The sequence below is a fragment of the Ailuropoda melanoleuca genome, chromosome 8 (assembly GCF_002007445.2).
Source record: "Ailuropoda melanoleuca isolate Jingjing chromosome 8, ASM200744v2, whole genome shotgun sequence".
In the NCBI taxonomy this organism is placed as follows: Eukaryota; Metazoa; Chordata; class Mammalia; order Carnivora; family Ursidae; genus Ailuropoda; species Ailuropoda melanoleuca.
This window is the reverse complement of record NC_048225.1, coordinates 78682867-78703256: the sequence shown is the minus strand read 5'-3', so window position 1 is coordinate 78703256 and position 20390 is coordinate 78682867. Positions and strand designations below refer to the sequence as shown.

Sequence of the window (20390 nt, the reverse complement as noted above, 5' to 3'; positions counted from 1 at the left end):
CCCATAGAAGTCGCTCTGCACCATTCCAAACGTCTATTTATGTTTTCAGGATAACCTCTCAAGGGATGAATAGCATCTTGAAGGTAGAGCTCATTGGGTGTCCGCCCTGCCCCACTCTAAGATTCAGAATCAGAAACTAAATTTACCCAGCACCGCCCTGCTAGGGCTTCTTCGTGGCAGAATCAGGGGCTCTCTGATAGGACATCCGTGGAAGCCGAAGTCGAGGGCCTAGGTGGACGTGAGTAGTGGTGACATTTCCTGGCACATCTCCCCCAGGGCCACGCAGCTCCAATTCTTATCAGAACTCTCGTGGTGGCAGCTGGCACATGCACAGAGACATCAAACCGTTCACCTTTTCTTTGAACACCCCCTCCTCTACACAGTACCTCACCATTTAGGACATGAGGAGCCAGAAGCTTCCTAAATTTCAAAACCCTCCTGGGGACCAATCAGCATATATAAGGAAAGCTAAAATACCACGAAGCCCACCTTGCAATTTCAGAGTTTCCAAGTAGGAACGGTGGCACGTACGGGGAGACCAGATTGCTGGCTGAATGCGGTGTGACCTGAATGTCTTCCCAGGCTCCCTATGAAGAAAACACACCCTCCACTGACCGGCATTGCGGGCCTGAGCAACCTCAGAATGGGAACTAGCCTGTAATCACGGTTAAAATGCAAACAGAGTCCCTGGGAAGAGAATCACATTAATTTGTGCATATATTGACTCCTTTTCACTCATTTTCCCATTAGCATCAGTTCATTTCCTGGTTATTTTAAGACAGGCCTTGGAACAGGTACATGTGCATAAGAGAAGAGAGGAGAATGGGTGACCCTAGCTGGTCCCCCGCCAGCAGTCCAGGAAGTCACTGGGCTTCATGGAGAGATGCGGGACACCATCCTTTGTCCCTATGTCACCAAGCTCATGCCCTCACTGACCCCGACCCAAGCTACCGGGGTCTCAGGGGCTATCCTTTACGACATAAAACATCTATAAGATTGCACGGAAAGCTCTTGCTAGCAACGTCATGCTTGAAACTCACCTACCCTGCACCAGACCAGACTCCATGCTAAGCACTGGGAAACAAGAGCAAATGCAAAATTCGTGTGATTTTTTAAAAACAATTAAATTATAAGACCTACAAGAAACTTTGCCTTCACAGTTGGCCACTTCAGATCCTGCCCCCAGATACTAAAAGAGGCATCTGTTCACAGTCCTCTGCCGTTAGGGGGTTCTAGAGTGGCCTCAGGCTTCCCAAGCGCACCCCATTTTCCTTGAGGCAGCTCACTCCTTGCTCACCGTGGACTTCCCCAGGCCTGGGGACCCCTTCTTTGTTTCCCATCTAAGTCCTACCCTTGCAGACCCAGCTCCAGCCCACTGTCCTGCGGGGAGCTTCCTTCAGCAGCCTCAGGCCTCAATGTCCCCACCTTCTCACACGCTATAGCTCTTCATTCTCCTCGCCAAGATGTGGCTCTTTGTAAAAGTTACTTTCTATTATGACTTCTCCGCTTGCACGGCAGTCTAAGGGGAGAGACCATGGCCCATACAGTCAGTGGATCCAGCTGGTAACACATTCCTACGTAGTTACCCCCAAGTCAAAAACACGTGGACTTACTTGTTAGGGTTTAAAAACTATAAATGCAGGCGTAAGGTATGATATCAAACCAGTAACCACCCTGTCCCTCTGAAACAGAATATTCAGTGGTATAATCCCAGTGTTTCAGTCACGTGGCTTGATTTTGTTCCCTTCCTTTACAACTGGACACACCATCAACGGGCTTGTGTCCACTGAGCTGCTAATCGAGGTTAGACGTTCCCGGTTTTCAGCTAAACTGCTCACCTCTGTGTCGCACAGTTGTACGGAGTTAATGAGACCCATACTGCTTGTTGTTTGAATCAGCACTTTCATTTTTCCCTTTACTTATGGCAAAGCACTGTGAATATTTAAATAATCACACACACACACACACACACACACACACACACACACACACACACTCCTGGGCAAGGACAGCAGCCAGCTTGCTGGAGCCCAGTGACAGGTGGGCAGGAATTGTGAATCACTCTGGAGGCGGCCTACTTGGCGGCCGCACAACAGCCGGAACCAGGGGAGTGTAAGAGGAAGGTTTTCACTGGTGGAGGGGTGCGGGGATCAATGCATCACATACAAAAGTTCCAACTTTGAGGTCATCAAGGATTGCTTTCGTACTTCTGTTTACCCCCCCGCCTCCTGCAGGGAGCAGGGCCTCAGCCATCCGTGAGGACAGTTCACCTCCACGCAGCAACATTCCATCCCCCCCCCGATCCGCAGACACACAGAGAGCCAGAGACCCGAGCCGGGAGCAAATGTGTTTTCCTACCTGCGGTGCCTCTGTATTTCCCAACCGAGAGCCTGTACCGCTCCTTGCTGGAGGCCACCTGGAAGGAATCATACACGGCGTAGGCGGATTCGTTGGCAGTCTGCAGGTCCACTCTCACCTCATAGCGGGTAGGGGTGCCAGTGGTGAGATTGTGTAGCTTGTCAAGTCCTGAAAATAAGGAAGGGCATTCCAACAACTGATCCACCGGGGTGTGCAGGCACGTGCCCACTAGCGTCTGCGATCCTCAGCACCGAAAGTCACCGTGGCCTTTCCCTCCACTGCTGCTGGGGCTCTCCTCACACTCTCTCTGTTGGGANTCCTTTACAACTGGACACACCATCAACGGGCTTGTGTCCACTGAGCTGCTAATCGAGGTTAGACGTTCCCGGTTTTCAGCTAAACTGCTCACCTCTGTGTCGCACAGTTGTACGGAGTTAATGAGACCCATACTGCTTGTTGTTTGAATCAGCACTTTCATTTTTCCCTTTACTTATGGCAAAGCACTGTGAATATTTAAATAATCACACACACACACACACACACACACACACACACACACACACACACTCCTGGGCAAGGACAGCAGCCAGCTTGCTGGAGCCCAGTGACAGGTGGGCAGGCATCGTGAATCACTCTGGAGGCAGCCTACTTGGCGGCCGCACAACAGCCGGAACCAGGGGAGTGTAAGAGGAAGGTTTTCACTGGTGGAGGGGTGCGGGGATCAATGCATCACATACAAAAGTTCCAACTTTGAGGTCATCAAGGATTGCTTTCGTACTTCTGTTTACCCCCCCGCCTCCTGCAGGGAGCAGGGCCTCAGCCATCCGTGAGGACAGTTCACCTCCACGCAGCAACATTCCATCCCCCCCCCGATCCGCAGACACACAGAGAGCCAGAGACCCGAGCCGGGAGCAAATGTGTTTTCCTACCTGCGGTGCCTCTGTATTTCCCAACCGAGAGCCTGTACCGCTCCTTGCTGGAGGCCACCTGGAAGGAATCATACACGGCGTAGGCGGATTCGTTGGCAGTCTGCAGGTCCACTCTCACCTCATAGCGGGTAGGGGTGCCAGTGGTGAGATTGTGTAGCTTGTCAAGTCCTGAAAATAAGGAAGGGCATTCCAACAACTGATCCACCGGGGTGTGCAGGCACGTGCCCACTAGCGTCTGCGATCCTCAGCACCGAAAGTCACCGTGGCCTTTCCCTCCACTGCTGCTGGGGCTCTCCTCACACTCTCTCTGTTGGGAGGGATGCCCATTTTCTCATCCTATTATTTCTTTGGCACAGCTGTGTTTACGAGTGTGCAAACTGTGTCCTCTGGGAAGAAGCCGTGGGGGGCAATGTGCGGTGGACCTGCCCCCGACTCCCTTTCTCTAAAGCTGAAGCACTTCCCCCTCTCTTCCCCATATCTCACCAAGTGCAAGAGGACATCAACCACCACTCTGAGGTCTCTGAAGGAATTCTGCGCCGAGCAGACCACAACCATCATCTACTCCATCAGACACTGAGTCTCTATATTATGATTTTTTAATTCTTCGTTTCCCTATGCACGTTTTTGGCTATTTCACTCTCCATGAATATCTGCTCCAGATTAGAGCAGAAGGAAATGGGAAAACACCATCCCCATAATGACTGGCGTTACTGGAAGAGCTGCAGGGCCTACAGNCCTGCAGGGAGCAGGGCCTCAGCCATCCGTGAGGACAGTTCACCTCCACGCAGCAACATTCCATCCCCCCCGATCCGCAGACACACAGAGAGCCAGAGACCCGAGCCGGGAGCAAATGTGTTTTCCTACCTGCGGTGCCTCTGTATTTCCCAACCGACAGCCTGTACCGCTCCTTGCTGGAGGCCACCTGGAAGGAATCATACACGGCGTAGGCGGATTCGTTGGCAGTCTGCAGGTCCACTCTCACCTCATAGCGGGTAGGGGTGCCAGTGGTGAGATTGTGTAGCTTGTCAAGTCCTGAAAATAAGGAAGGGCATTCCAACAACTGATCCACCGGGGTGTGCAGGCACGTGCCCACTAGCGTCTGCGATCCTCAGCACCGAAAGTCACCGTGGCCTTTCCCTCCACTGCTGCTGGGGCTCTCCTCACACTCTCTCTGTTGGGAGGGATGCCCATTTTCTCATCCTATTATTTCTTTGGCACAGCTGTGTTTACGAGTGTGCAAACTGTGTCCTCTGGGAAGAAGCCGTGGGGGGCAATGTGCGGTGGACCTGCCCCCGACTCCCTTTCTCTAAAGCTGAAGCACTTCCCCCTCTCTTCCCCATATCTCACCAAGTGCAAGAGGACATCAACCACCACTCTGAGGTCTCTGAAGGAATTCTGCGCCGAGCAGACCACAACCATCATCTACTCCATCAGACACTGAGTCTCTATATTATGATTTTTTAATTCTTCGTTTCCCTATGCACGTTTTTGGCTATTTCACTCTCCATGAATATCTGCTCCAGATTAGAGCAGAAGGAAATGGGAAAACACCATCCCCATAATGACTGGCGTTACTGGAAGAGCTGCAGGGCCTACAGGCATGACCTCCTAGGAACAGCCCAGAATCCCAATGGGTCAGCTATTTTCTAAGATGTGTAGGCTCCAGGCAGATCCCATGGGGCTTACATGCAGCGCGAAGACCCCTGTGACAGGCCCACCCTGTCACAAGCCCGGCACATGAGAACCTTCCCAGCAACATGGCCCCACTGACACCCTGGTGGTCAGGATCCTTACAGTGTCCTGTCCCTGTCACTGGGGACTGAGTATCCTGTCTTCCTGGATGTGAGGAGCCTTCTCGAGCTGCCAAGCAGCCTTTGAGGGTGAAATAGCCCCTCCCCCACAGCCCTCCTGGAACCTCAGAGATCATACCAAGCCAGAACTCCTTCATGGGGTCCCCAAAGCCTTCCACGTAGGTCCGCCAGCGCTTGAAGAAATCCAGCTGCCCAGTGTTGCGTCTCTGGAAGACCTGCGAAGGGAGACGGGCCTCTCAGTCTGACACACTTGAACAGACATGACGAGTGAAAGAGGACAGTAGCTTGGCCTGGGGGCTGCCCTGAGGTTAGACAGAAGCAGAGAGAAGGTCAGACTGACAGATATGGTGACAGACTGAAAGCGGGACTGAAAGAGAGGGCAAGGTCGGGGAGCGATTCGCGTGCCTCGGGCGTGCAGTGCTGGATGGCCGTTGACTCGGCTCTTCACTGAGACGGGGGCTCTGAGAGAAGACAGGTGCCGCCAGTGTGAGCTCACCTGGGACAAGGGAAGTGCGAGTCACTCCCGCGGTCCCCTGGCGAATAAAGATGCCATAGCAGCAGCTGAGCGTAAGCGCTGGGGTGCTGAAGAGAGATCGGGGCCAGACTTGCAAAGGTAAGCATGTGTCTGAGGTGGTGCTCAATGTTCACCGGGTCCCGTTTCAATTTCCTGTCCCCAGGAACACAGGCAGGAACGCTTCTTTCTCAGGCTCCCTGGCGGTTAAGTTGGAGTCGCATGCCTCATTCTAGCCAAAGAGCTGTGAGTGAAAGCGCAGAAGGGCCGGGGGGCTCTCTCTCCATGCTCTGTCTTCCACTGCCCTGTGCCTCGGGGCCTCCGTGAAGGCCACGCGTCCACAGGGCAGAGCCGCGAGTTGGAATCAGCCCGAATCCCTGAGTCACCATTGAGAAGTGACTGCCAAACCCACAGAAGGCTTTGCACACATGAGAAGAAACAGCTCATGTCCTCGATCATTGGAATTTGATGTCGGCGTGTTACTACCGTGTGGCCCACTCTATCCTAACGAACATAGAAAGCCACTGGGACACAGAGAGTCAAGTGAAGCTGCTGGAGAAGATGAGACCACCTGGAAAGAAGGTAGGAACTGAAAAGAGAAAGTGGCCTAGAATCAAGACTCGGGGACCTGCACTATACAACAGCCAGGCGCAGAAGAATGTGCTCTTGAAGGAGAAAGAGGAGGACCCGGGCGTGTGGAAGGACAACCAGGAAAACATGGAAACACAGAGACCACGAAGAGAAAGGTGTGACTGATAGTGTCAAAGGCAGGTAAGCTTCAAGGATTACAGATACGAGGACTGAGGAATGTGTCCATAGAATTTAGTGACACAGAAGTCACGAGTGAGTCTAGCAAAGGCTGCCCTGGAGAGAGACGAGGGCAGAAGCCAATGGGACTGGCCTGAAGAGTGAGTGACAAGTGAGAAAACAGACACAGACTTGGGTACCCCTATTTCATGAAAGTATGTGCTGCTTTCTTTTCAAAAGCTCCTCTCTTTGGGGAAGGATGGCAGTGCCAGTCAGAGTAAATCGGATGCTTTTATATGAAGTAAACCTGAAGAGTACCTACAAGCTAAACACACCTGTGTATACTGTTGGAATAGACAGTAATGGGTCATCCCTCGTGACCTTGAAAGCCACGCTAAACACCATCCTCGCTAATTACAGAAATGACTCTGGGATTCTGGAAGGCTGGAATGGCACCTTTGTCTCCACCTACTTTCCTCTGTGCTCGTTCAGATGCGAAGCCCCAACACAGAGCCCCATCTCCCTTCTTTCCACCATGCTTCACATCAGGTGCCTTGAAGTGAAACGTGTTATCTCAAATTTGGTAAGGTAAACCTCCCAATATTTGTGCGTTCTTTCTATTTTTTCTGGGAAGAGACAGAGAGGGAGGAGAGAACAGGTAGCCTGCATCACTGCTGAAAGCTCCACGTGGGAGCTCACATTTCACTCCTTGTGAAGCACCAACCCACCTTTGCTGGCCCAGGAAGCACTGGACTAGGGCATCTATCTACGGCGGGCAGGGAGAGCCCGGGGCTCTAAGGCAGACCATGGCCACTGCCTCGCCAGTGGCTGGTAAGCCAGTCATCTCTGCTACTGAGCCGCGGTCAGCCGTGTGACAAACAGGGTTAGAAGCGGGAAGGAAGAGTCCATCTCAGAGGTGCTAGGAGAATGGTAAGTGTAATGGTAAGCAGAACCGAGGGAATGATCGGGCAAATCACTCCATACTGCATTAACACTGTGGTTTCTTTCTCCTTTGCCCTATTTCAGACACTCTCACTCCTCTCTGGGCTTCCTTCATGTCTTCGTTCGCTTACCCACTCATGAAACTGCCGTTACTGAGTAGCGTGTTCAGGGCTGGCTGCAGGGCAAGGGCCTGTGATGCCATTGTACAGACATGAAAGTTCAGGAAAGCGATTAGCCAGATTAAACCATAATCAGCTGATTATTTGGTGGCAGATGCAAGGATAAAACATGATCTCCTCATCTTTTCATCAGAAAGTGTGAAAATGCCAGCTTCACTGAGTCCATTTTCCAAAACTCATTTCCTAAGATTCTGGGGCTCACTGTTCATTTCCCAGAAGGGTGCCCATTCCCAACCCTTCCCCAGGACTCTTCCTGTGCCTCGGATGGTGAGATCCCAGGGCAGATGCTGGACCGATGTTCCTCATATGTCAAATCCAATTACGTTCCCACTAACATAATTAGTTATGGTGCAAGGTCAGGCTCAAATCAGATCCTGCCCTCCTAGGCCGGGCGCATTACAAAGGCATTCTCCAGTCAATGAACAGAGTACCCAAGCGTGATAGGGGTTTGTCCACCTGATTTTTTTTAAAAAGATTTATTTATTTATTTTAGAGGGAGAGCACAAGCAGGGCGAGGAGCAGAGGGAGATGGAGAGAGAGGCAGAGAAGTAGATTCCCCACTGAGCACAGAGCCTGACTCGGGGCTCAATCCCAGGGTCCCAAGATCATGACCTGAGCCGAGACCAAGAGTCAGAAGCTTAACTGACTGAGTCACCCAGGAGTCCCTCCCTGATTTTTTTTTTTTAATAATGCTTCAGCTCAGCTAGGAAAACTCTGAACAATGATTCTGATGCTCTCTGCATCACTACTGAGACCCAGCTCCGCACTTACTCGCTATGTCCTTGGGCAAGTTACTTGACCTTGACAAGCCTTGCTTTTCTGAAACTATGAGATCAAGATGTTAATAGTACATTTGTCATGCTCTTAAATCAAGGCTTTAGCAAGATCATTAATTATGATAAATCATAAAATTATGAAGGCCAGAGACTGGCACATACACATATAATAAGTTATTATTATGTCTCAAGAAATGTTAATTTGCACTTTATTAAGTCATATTCCAAATGAACTGACCCATCGTGATCATCTGTACCTCTCGATCAGGCAGCCTGATTTGACTCCCTCAGAATCTAGCCCATTTCCATTCTATGGGGTGAAAACACCTTATAAAGAACTGTTTGGGGTAACAGAAGCCCCTTAGTAGGTATGTCTCAAGGCGGGCAGAGTTCTACACTACAGAACTGTCCTTGCACTCTAGAACTTACTCAGCGTCCTGACTGATTCCCTGGGGAGAACAAACGAAAATGCCATTTAAATGCCTGTGGAAAGAACTTCTAATATAGTCCTTAAGACTTGCAAGACGGAAAACAAAGATGGAAATGCTTGAGGCACTTAAGTGTTCCCGTCTGGTCCTCAATCCAGCCTGCCTCCTGTGACACCAATTACCTCGGGGTAGGGTTTTTCTGGCCTCTTAATCACATTGGGTTCCTGCCACCCCATGGAGAAAATTTTCCTTAAAAGGATTTTGGAAGCTCCATTTAAAAGAGCAATGTACTGGGGCGCCTGAGTGACTCAGTCAGTTAAGAGTCTGACTCTTGGTTTCAGCTCAGGTCATGATCTCAGGGTTGTGAGATTGAGCCCTGTGTGTGGGGGGGGTCCAGTGCTCAGTGGGGAGTCTGCTTAAGATTCTCTCCCTCTGCCCATCCCCCTCTTGTGCTCACTCTCTCTTTAAATAAACAAATAAAATCTTTTTAGAAAATAAAAGAGCAATGTACTAAGGTCATCTCTAAGTGACAAAAGATTCTTGAGCCCAAAACCATGGAAACTGTCAGTAAAAGATCTGGTGTATAAGTTTTCAGGACTCCACATGTTTTGGGGACTGTGGTGGCTTTGGAAAGAACCCTACAGAATCTCAGTCCATGTACTGCCTTCAGGGGTCTGAGTCAGAAAACAAGACTTGGGAGGGGGTGAGGGACTGGTGTCGGTTAGAACGCAGAGTGATGTGCTGCTTTCTGGAACTGACCTCGGCGTCCTGGTAAGGGTCGTTTGCATGAGCAGGTTGTAGAAGGCAAGCTCCTTGAGGGCAGGGGTTTTGGTCTGTTTGGTTCCCGGCTGGTTCTTGAGTGTATAAAACAGTGCTTGACACATAGTAGGCACTCAATAAACACTTGTGGAAAAAAATCCGGGGTATTCCCAGGCAGGCAGACCAGCAGGTATCGTTCTAGAGGTTGCCCTGGACCAATGTCTCCTTCCCTAGGGAAGGCTGGCTTTCAAAAAGGCCACACGCAACAACACAAACATTCTGCCAATGGTCAATTCTGGGCACAAGGCAGGAAACTGGCCTCGAGCCTGAAGAGACTGAATGCTTACAATGGTGCTGATGAAAAGCAGCAGGTCCAGCCCTATGGGTCTGCTCAGGTGCAAGACCTTCCATGTTACTTTCTGTTCAGTTATTTTTATAAATCCATCAGGAATCTTCCCCCATCCAATTGGGTTACTGCCTTTCAGCCGCCAGATGCAGCTGTGTGGATAATAAGTTTTCTTCACTGCTGCTTCTCGGACGGGATCATTTTATCCGCGGCTGCTCGAGTGTCTTTGCTTTCCCAGCCCCCTGAGCGGACGTGGAGATGAATGTAGTTTGAGCACTGGGAGCTCACGCCTTCTCCTCGCGACTGTGAGCTGCGGATGTGCAGCGGGTAAGGCCGCACACTGGTGTGGGGTGGGGAGGGCCTCTATCTGCTCAGGCGTGGGGAGAAAGGGGTGGGCGAGGAGGGATTGGAGGGCAACCCTCACAGGCAGCTCATCCTCTAACCGGATCAGGCCACAGCAATCAAAGTAGGTGTCATGGGGCGTGAGCAGACAATGGCCCAAGGGAATCCAACCTGCACACAGAAGAGGGACCGTGGCACACTGCCAACTTTCCCTCTTTCAGGCTTCAGCCCTTCACACCAAAATTTTGCTTCTGAACCGCAAAGCAGGAGCAGAACCTGGACAAAGGGCTTTCGTTCAGAGGTCCAAGGCCCAAAGAGGTCATGCGTTTCCATCTTGGATGGCCTGAGAGGACCACAGGGAAGACCAATGATCTGGGAGGCTGGGGTCCGGAAATCTGGTCTTAGCTCTTGTGAAGTGCCAAGGCACTTCTCCCCGTAGGCCTCAATTTACCTATCTATAAAAGAGAAATAACAACCTCCATCTCTTACTTGAAAGCTTCTGTGGGACAGTCATCTTTGTGACAGGGCTTGGAAGAGAAGAAAATGGAGGTGATGCACACAGAGGGCATTATTAGATGCCAATAAATGCACAGCCTCCACGAATCATTAACCTTTGTTCAATGAAGCCTGCTCTATCCCAGGTGTGAAGTACTTCCAGCAGGGGGTGGGGTGAGGGTGGGGGTGGGGCTGGGATCTCTCTGAAAACAAGTGCGAGCCACCAACGCTCCTCTACCCCAAGGAGAGAGACTCACAATCCAGCCGCCTCCGTCGGTGTCCATGTCACAGTACACCTGCAGGGGCCGGCTGGTGTCACCGTGCAGGTAGATGGTGTACAGACCACTGGCGACATTGCTGTTCTGCTGAACTTGACTGCAGTCCGAAGGATGTGGAAAACGTGCACCAACTGGGAGTCAAGCAGAGAGATGGTGTCATTAGGAGAAGGGCAAGGAAGAAGGAGGAGGGCTATGCCCCTATTTTAAGATAATTTATTTTGTTTAGAAACTTTCATAACCTCCTACTACGTTGCTTCTTCCAACTCTTCACGAAGATCGTATTTTTCTCATGCACCGCGCTCTCATCAAATCCTTCAAATGTACTAGAAATAAGGTCAGGTTCACATCATTTCCTGCCCTAAGTCCCACAAAATAACATTCTGTTCTGCTCCCCTCTTTAGTCTTTCTGCCACTAGATAGATTTCATCTGAACCCATAATCCTTCTATTGCCCCATTTCCAGAGAAATCCATCACTCTGTCTACTCGCTCCTCATTGGACACCTCTTCTGGGCTCTCCAACACTTGTCCTTTACTGTGTTCTCATCCAGAGCGCAGGAGTCCACATTACCTGTGGAAAGGGTGGTAGACACACTCTTGCTCCGGTGATCACCCTTAAAGGCAACCAAGGAGACAGGGTAGGTGATTCCCTGCTCAAGGCCTTGCAACTCAAGCCTCTCGTCTCCTCTTCCAAGCTGTACCTCCTATCAAACAAAGGAGAGAGGAGACAGCAGACAATCAGTTAGTGTGTCATCTCCAGTGCCCGAGGTATCAACGGCATTCCCTGGTGCTGATGACGGAGTTCTCTGAGAAGATGATATTTGGTTTCTTTGAGGGCTTAGTGGTACCCAGAGTCCCGGTGGGTCCCAGCAGCTTCCCTGGAGGGTGGTGCCGTGGAGACTTAGTACTGCTGGGAGCACTAGCAGAGAGCCAGAAACAGGTCCTGCCCCTGGGGCAGCACCCTCCAGGTCTCCTAGGAACCTCAGCCTCCAGATGCATGCTGGGATACCAACTACAGCCACCAAGGCTGACAACGCAGGGCTGACAATCTAAAAAGGGGAATAAAAGTGATTGGTGATATCTGTGAGGCAGGGCCACAGTTGGCCTTCAGATACTTCCTTCTGAACCGATCTTATTTCCTCTGTGAACATAGGGCTAACTTTCCTTGAAAGACTGTCATAAGCAAACATTGAGATCATGAATAAATCAAAGTGCCCTTCCTTTTTCCCTTCCTCCCTTCTTTCTTGCCAAGAAGAAAGAAGAATTTTCCATCAGAACAAGTTACCAAACTTTGCTGGTCCTCAGATTCCAGGTGGGAGGTATAACTCTTGAAATCAGGGTTAAGCAATTCATTCAATAAATATTTATTGAGCACCTCTTGTGTGCCAGGTTCTAAGCACTTTAGATACAGTGATGGATAACACAGACAAAAAGTCCCTGTCCTCATGGAGCTAACACGAATTGGGAAAGACAAACAACAAACACAATACCATGGGACAGATGTGTGGCCAGCGAATATGCAATGGTCAGCTAGGAGCAGGCACACAAGTGAATCCTATGAAATGAGGCCACATGTACGATGTCGACAAAAAACCGTGCATAGCACCTTCCCTTACCACAGCAGATGATCACTAAGGATCAACTCATTTCTCAGCAGGACACCATGACACCAGCAATCAAGCTGCTTGGCCCAAGTCAGGTGCTTCATACGGAGGCAGGGCATGGGCACCAAGAGGAAACACGAGAAGTTTCCAGTACCTTAATGGTGCCATCTGGGAACTGGTAGGTGAGAATGTAGCCATCGATCTGAGCAGAGGGCGCTGTCCAGGTCAGCACCCCTCCGGACTGTGTGACGGCAGATGGACGAAGGTTTCTGGGAGGGTCAATGTCTGCATATAAAGTCAAGTAATTACAACTACTAAGTATTATTGCAACTGGGGCAAGATAAATTTTGATGTGTTAACATATTTATCCCTACTTCTCCTCCCATTTCTTTTCCTCCCTTCCAGCCAGTAGCAGTCTCTGCTCTTCCTTGCCAGCAGCACCTTATGGCCTTTGTTTCCAAAAGCACACATCCACTGAGGACAAGGGGGTTAAGGAAGTGGGGGTTGGGTGGGTGGCAGACAGAGTGAATCTGTGCTCCCACATGCCCCCCCCACAGATTCTCCAAGAGTGGTGGGTATGAGCAATCTAGATTAGCAGACAGGTTCTAAGTGAAAGCCCTGCGTGCAGAAACCAGGGGTCTCAGCAAACACCTACCTGGAAAAATGACTGAACTGTTGGATGCCCACCTCCCCATGCCTGGCACTGGGAAACTACCCAAGACTTTACAGCCCTGGGGAGGGAGCATGTTCCTAAATTTACTGAGATTCTGACCAACAAGCAGAATATGATAAACATTAAGTTGGCATAGAAATATAAAGTTCCAACTCTTACATAACTAAATATGTGGTCTTAGATGCCTACCTGTAGAGAAAGCCTGGGGAAGCAGGGGGGTGCTTGTGTGTGTGAGAGAGAGAGAGAGAGGAAGGAAGGAAGGAAGGAAGGAAGGAAGGAAGGAAGGAAGGAAGGAAGGAAGGAAGAAAGAAAGAAAGAAAGAAAGAAAGAAAGAAAGAAAGAAAGAAAGAAGAGGTAGAGGGAAAGCAGAGCTTTTCCTTGGACTCTGAATATGGGGATGTGTGCGTGTGCACGGCAGACCAGGGAAACTCAAGCTCAGCAAAANGTAGAGGGAAAACAGGGCTTTTCCTTGGACTCTGAATATGGGGATGTGTGCGTGTGCACTGCAGACCAGGGAAACTCAAGCTCAGCAAAAATTCCAGTCAACACCGTATTAATTGGTCAGATGGCTCATTTTTTTTAAACCAAATAAGATATTGAATGAAAATTTCCATTTTGAAAAANGGTAGAGGGAAAGCAGAGCTTTTCCTTGGACTCTGAATATGGGGATGTGTGCGTGTGCACGGCAGACCAGGGAAACTCAAGCTCAGCAAAAATTCCAGTCAACACCATATTAATTGGTCAGATGGCTCATTTTTTTTAAACCAAATAAGATATTGAATGAAAATTTCCATTTTGAAAAATCATCACAGAAGATGATTTTAATTTAGAGGTTCCCAAAAAAGACGTCTCCAGGCTATTTTCTCCCCAGTAGCATTTCAGCTGAGAACGGAATTGCGATATTTTAATAGAAATCAGGCAGCTGTTGTTTTGAATTAGGATGTTTTGACAAATTTTGAGTTTCGGTAATATCAGCTTGGTCTGACTTTCTACAGCATAACATCTGGTATGGATTTTTTTTCTTTCCATCCACTGCAAAACTGAATTTCCTGCTTTCAAAAATTAAAGCAAAAACCTTAACTATTTAGANGTTTAAATATCTTAAGCTGGCCTCTGCTCCTTCTCTGACTGCCTACCAATCCCCTGGTTACAGGCTTGAGAGGTCCGTCTTGGTTATTTCCACATTTCTGTGAAGCAGAAAGATGGTAATACTGTCATCTTTAAAGACGGCAAGAGCAAAGCAAAGAGCAGATAATGATGGAACAGAGGACGAGAGGAACAAGGGAGACCGACAGAGAGAGGGAGTGAGGGAGAGGCTGGTTGTCTCTGGAGGGTAATACTGTCATCTTTAAAGACGGCAAGAGCAAAGCAAAGAGCAGATAATGATGGAACAGAGGACGAGAGGAACAAGGGAGACCGACAGAGAGAGGGAGGGAGGGAGAGGCTGGTTGTCTCTGGAGAACCGCCTTGAGGATTAGGGAGTCTGGGATATAGAACAGTTTTTCTTTCTATATACCTTTGTTTGGTTTGAAAATTTTTACTCTAAGCATACTTGACGTTTTTTATTTTAAAACCCCCTGCTAATGGTAACTGATAAAGAAATTCAAGGCACCTCTAACCCCAGTGGCCACACGCGGTGTACCCGGCCACAGAGGGGATGGCCAGGCCTTTCCCAGACTGTCCACAGAGGCCCGCGGACGTCCGGATGGGCACAGTGAGCTTCCCAGGTCCCAGGGAGGGAGATGGAGATACGAGAGTTTCCTTGCCTCCCTCTTCTCCGAACTGGAGCTGAGGCCAAGCAGGTTCGACTACCCAGGCAGACAGTCTGAGAGCTGGCGGGGTGGAGGGGACAGTGAGGGAGGCTATATTTGCACGAGCACCTGGAAGAGCCGCACAGGTTTACTTTCACACTGTCTCCTCTACACTGTTCTTAATCAGAGCGGCCATGCCTGCCTGCATAGTACCTCAGAAAGGGAAAGAAGGAACCACAGTGAGGAATGGCCTCGGGTGAAACAGCTGCCCTCCCTGCTCCCCTGTACCCCCAGGTATGAAGGAAGACTGTGCTGATGGACGTACACGGTTCCTTGTCCCAGACCCTCACAGTACCTGTCAGGGCCTTGGTGTCGGCCTTCTTGCTCTCCCGGGCCCCCTTCTGGGCCCACACCTGGACCGTGTACTCCACACCTGGCCTCAGGCCCGTCAGGACGGTGCTGCTCTGCTCCTTCCCCACGGACACCTCCCTGGTGTCTCCGTCCGCAGACGTGTAGCGCACCATGTACGTGTCGATGACGGCCCGCACCGGGTCCCAGGAGACGGTGGCCGTGTCCTCTGTCACCCGGTTGGTCACCAGGTTTTGGGGGCTGTCGATTTCTTTTAAAAAAGAAAGGCTGAATTTTAGAGCTAAGGGAGGCCATGCCACCACCCCATTTGCCAGGAGCCCTCCGTTCAAGTTACCTTTAATAATGATACAATTCCATTGAACACAGAGTGAAAAGCCCCCAGTTTCCATTTTCCAGGGAAACAAACCACTGGATACTACAACCGGGAGGAATTAGATCTTCTGCAAGTTCATCAATATGGAAATTTTCTGTCTCTCTAGTTTCCACAGAGGTAACAACAAAAAAAAAAGTCCCCCAAGCAACAAGACGCCCGAACTGCTGTCGAAACCCCCTCTTCTTGTTATCTCTGTGGTATCTCATTATTTTGTTTCACAGAATCTCTGAGCAGAGAAGTCAGACCTTCCAACCTTCTTGTCTTTTATCAGAGGGGAGCATGGAGGCCCAGAGAAGTGAAAAGTCTCGCCCACGATTCTGCTGTTTTCTTGTGTTAAAACCCAGGCGAGCCCCTCTTTGTTCTGAGTTGTGAAGCCTCCCACCTTTGAAAAGACCTTGCTCCTTTTCGTCTGTGCTCTCTCCGGCACCCCTGGTCTCTTCTCCTCAACCGTCATTCCCAGACTGCAAGCTCTAGGACCTCCTTCTCCTCTGCACCCCTTAACTGACAGACTCCTCAGGAGAACGGTCTGCATACCTTCAGTTCACTCCTCCCTTCCCGTTCACTCCTCAATTCAATGAAGTTTGGCACTTTTCCACAGCACGTCACTAAAACCGCTAGGACACGTCACCCCCAGCTTTGCTTTGCCAAATCCAATAGACCTTCTCCGTCATCACCTTACTGGACTTTTGGGCAGCATTTGGCAGAGCGGATCCATACCCTCTGTCTTAAAACACTCTCAGCTCTTGACTTCGATGACCACACGCTCCCCTGGTTTTCTCCTAACTGCCTGACTCCTCCTCAGTCTCCTTTGTCAGCAACCTGGCTGACAACCTCTCTACACTTCTCCCTAAGTGACCTCAACCATATCCATGGCTTCGAATACCAACCAGTGCTCTCTGCTCTCTGATCCATGAGCCCCCAGCTTGCACCTACAACCACATCTCCATCACAGCGCCTCGCGTGTACGGGGCACTAGACCAATATTTGTGGAATCAATTAGTGAGTCACTCAATCAACCAAGGAATCTCACAAGCTTCTCCAGTTTAAATGTCTAAAAGTCTTCACATTCCTCCCCGAGCCTATTTATCTCCTCGTCTCCCCTCAGAAAATGCTGCCCCAACCTTCCATGTTGCTCAAGCCAGAAACACAGGTCACATAGGATTCACTTTCTTCCCACCCCACGTCTCATCCGTCAACAAATACTGGCATTTATACCTCCAAAATCTGTACCCAGATATCCCCCTCTCCTCTTTCCCAATGGCCGTCGCCCCTTCTCACCCGGATTTCACACTAGACTCTCCACAAAGCTTCCTAATGCTACTCCTGTCATGTCCTCCATGGATTCTCCTCACTGTGGCCTGCAGAACCTTTTTTAAACAAACACCATGTCATGCTGCTCTTCTAATAAATATAACATACTCCCTCTTGCAGGCACTGTGTGGTCCTGTGTGAGTGACCCTGCCTCCCTCTCACCTCACCCCATACCACTTCCCCTCTCACCCTCTGTGCTCTAGCCACACCGGCCCCTCACAGTATGGCAACCATCTTAGCTGTTCCAGCTTAGGGCCGTCACACACACCCTTCCCTCTGCCAGAAATGGCGACTTTTCCCCACCATCCATTCTGCCCTTCTTCCGTGAGCACACTGTCCAGTGGATCTCTCTGCAATGACAGAAATATTCTGCACTGCCCAATACAATAGCCAATAACTAATGTGGCTACTGACCACTTGAAATGCGACTAGTACAACTTTGCAAATCATTTAACTTCTTTTAATTAATTAACATTTAAGAAGCCCCATGCGGCCAGTGGCTACTATCTTGGATGGGGCAGTAGAACAGAAGTGCAGGCTGGGCATGTGACCATGCAGCTGAAGACTTCATTCCCCAGCCTTTCTGGTAGTGAGGTCCGGCACTGAGTCCTGGATCTGGCCAGTGGAATGGGAGAAGAACTGAAGAACGTGTGCAATGTTCCAGGCCTGCCCTCCCCTTTCCACTGCTGGAATGAGGGTGGAGGATAACCATAGAGATAGAGGAAACTCCCTAGGGGTGACTGAACAGCAATACGGAGGGAGCCTGGCTCTCCTGTGCCATGGAGCTACCATACCAGCCCGGCCCACTTACCCTCTGACCATTCCATAAGACAAGAATCAACTTCTTTCTTGGTTAAGCAAATGCTGTTTGGATGTTCCTGTCAATGTGGATCTTAACTATTACTATCCCATCCCTTCTAAGAAACATACCTACCCTGTTATTCTCTCTACCTGCACCATGTTCATCTCCTTCATAGTACTGACCACATTACAGTTATAATTTGCTTGCTTGTTGATTGTCTGTCTTTCCCACTGGACTTTAAGAGAGTAGGAATCATATCTGTTTTGTTTGCCACTGTATCCCAGGCCTTGCCCTTAGAAGACGCCCATCAAAACTTACCTGTGTGTTGAAACGAACACAGAGCTCCGCCCGCCAAGGTAACACTTGCTGCTCTAAACTACACGCCATTTATTAAGTCAAACCTACATAAAACAGCTTGTCACAAAACAATTCTCTAATCCACGGATTTTAGGAATTTTATATTCCTTTTACCATATTCCCTGTAATTTGTTGTCACTGAGAGGCAGAGCGGTTAAAACACAGGTTTGGGGTAAGAGTTTTAAGACCTTCACAGGACTGCTCAGTACTAAATCCATGACAATACTTTGATTTTTCTTTAGGTGAATGAAGTTTTTTACAACAAACTTTCCTAAAACAGTCCCTGAGTCACAGACCCCAGATGCAGCAGTGGCATAATTTAGCAGCAATAGATCAATCAGCCCATAGTGATGACCTGAGTTTCTTTTCTCCTCCCTCCTGTTACCTGTCGGGGCCTTGGTGTCTGCCTTCTTGCTCTCCCGGGCCCCCTTCCGGGCCCACACCTGGACCGTGTACTCCACACCTGGCCTCAGGCCCGTCAGGATGGTGCTGCTCTGCTCCTTCCCCACCGGAATCTCCCTGGTGTCTCCGTCCGCAGACGTGTAGCGCACCATGTACCTGTCAATGACGGCCTGCACCGGGTCCCAGGAGATGGTGGCCGTGTTCTCTGTCACCCGGTCGGTCACCAGGTTTTTGGGGCTGTCAATATCTAAAAGGAAAAGTACTGATCAACACGCACTATTAATAGGCCTCAGGGTACAGACCCTCATGGTCATTTTGCTTGGGGTGAGACCCTTTCACGTTTCGTGATTTCTCCATCACCTATGCCCTAACTGCTTCACTGAGATACATCTCCTCTCCCCAGACAGACTTTGGATCCCCAAGAAGAAAGCACAGTAAACCAAAATCTACAAATCTACACTATTACCTCCACTAAGAGTTAAATAAAATAAACCTCATTATTTATTTAGTAAGCGAATGTCAAACTCCCACTAGGTAGAAGGCATGGTGTTAGGTAACGTGCAGGGCCCAGTTGAAGAAGACACAGCCCATGCTCACAAGCAGTAATAATTTTGTTTCTAGCATCATGTCAATGAAGACCTCTGATTACATACAAGATGATTCTAATAGCCAGATGCAAATGTCAGCTCCTAGAGACATAGGGCCACCTCCTATTCTCCTCGGGGTTCCCACAGCCTCATAGAGAACAGAGCACATGGTAAATTCTCAACATGCCTCGTTAAATGAATCCACCAATCAAAAACCAGTTTTAATAGGCTTTACGCATTGTAGATGCACGTGTAATGCTGGTTAGCTGGTTAAATCACTAGAGAACTATGGCCATACAGCTTTTTCACAATCGAATTAGAATAGAACATAGAAGTTATCCTTATCCTTAAAACCAGAATTACCATGATTCATTCACGCTAAAGCACACCACACATAGTTACTTGCTCCGGTAGATGTAAAGTCTATTTTTCAAAGTTGAATTTTTAGCATGTTATTATTAATATTAACAACGTTTGATTTTCATTTTCTGTTCTCACTCAAAACACAATGCGAGACCCTTAATACTGTCCACGATGAAATATTCGTGCACTCAGAGAAAGAGTCTCTGGGCTTGACCATCCAATCATGGCAAAATTGTAGCTTGAAACTGCCACTTGGACCTGACTTGTAAGGAAATGAGTTAAAGGGAGGTGAGGGATGGTGTGTGCAGTCTCTTATGAAGGGTCACTATCCTGTTCCTCCATAAATCATCTAGTCTGCCAGTGTCAAAGCAAGAAAACAAATTGGACCAGCCACAGACTTAGGTTTACGTTCTCAAAGAACAATGTTCCCTTACCTGTCGGGGCCTTGGTGTCGGCCTTCTTGCTCTCCCGGGCCCCCTTCTGGGCCCACACCTGGACCGTGTACTCCACACCTGGCCTCAGGCCCGTCAGGACGGTGCTGCTCTGCTCCTTCCCCACGGACACCTCCCTGGTGTCTCCGTCCGCAGATGTGTAGTGCACCATGTACTTGTCGATGACCGCCTGCACCGGGTCCCAGGAGATGGTGGCCGCGTCCTCTGTCACCCGGTCGGTCACCAGGTTTTTGGGGCTGTCAATTTCTTTTTTAAAAAAAGGAGGGCACATATTGCATGGAGCCCTGGGTGTTATACGCAAACAATATCATGGAACACTACATCAAAAACTAAGGATGTACTGTACGGTGACTAACATAACAATAAAAAAATTTAAAAAAAATTTGGAAAAGCCTAAGCTTTGAAGCCATGGAAGAGATACCCACCACCCCATCACTGTCATTTTCA

The 20390-nt window shown here is 49.4% G+C and overlaps 1 protein-coding gene across 1 annotated transcript in view; it reads right to left on the bottom strand.

The window, feature by feature from the left end:
* TNN (tenascin N) overlaps positions 1-20390 on the bottom strand; it is a 63399-nt gene that overhangs the window by 9725 nt on the left and 33284 nt on the right. Inside the window, exons 11-18 of the mRNA XM_034667647.1 lie at positions 19926-20189; positions 18525-18788; positions 15283-15546; positions 12658-12788; positions 11471-11603; positions 10881-11032; positions 5217-5313; positions 4152-4319 (exon numbers count right to left, since the gene is read on the bottom strand). Coding sequence (XP_034523538.1) covers positions 4152-4319; positions 5217-5313; positions 10881-11032; positions 11471-11603; positions 12658-12788; positions 15283-15546; positions 18525-18788; positions 19926-20189 — 1473 coding nt within the window. The remainder of the gene's footprint in view (positions 1-4151; positions 4320-5216; positions 5314-10880; positions 11033-11470; positions 11604-12657; positions 12789-15282; positions 15547-18524; positions 18789-19925; positions 20190-20390) is intronic.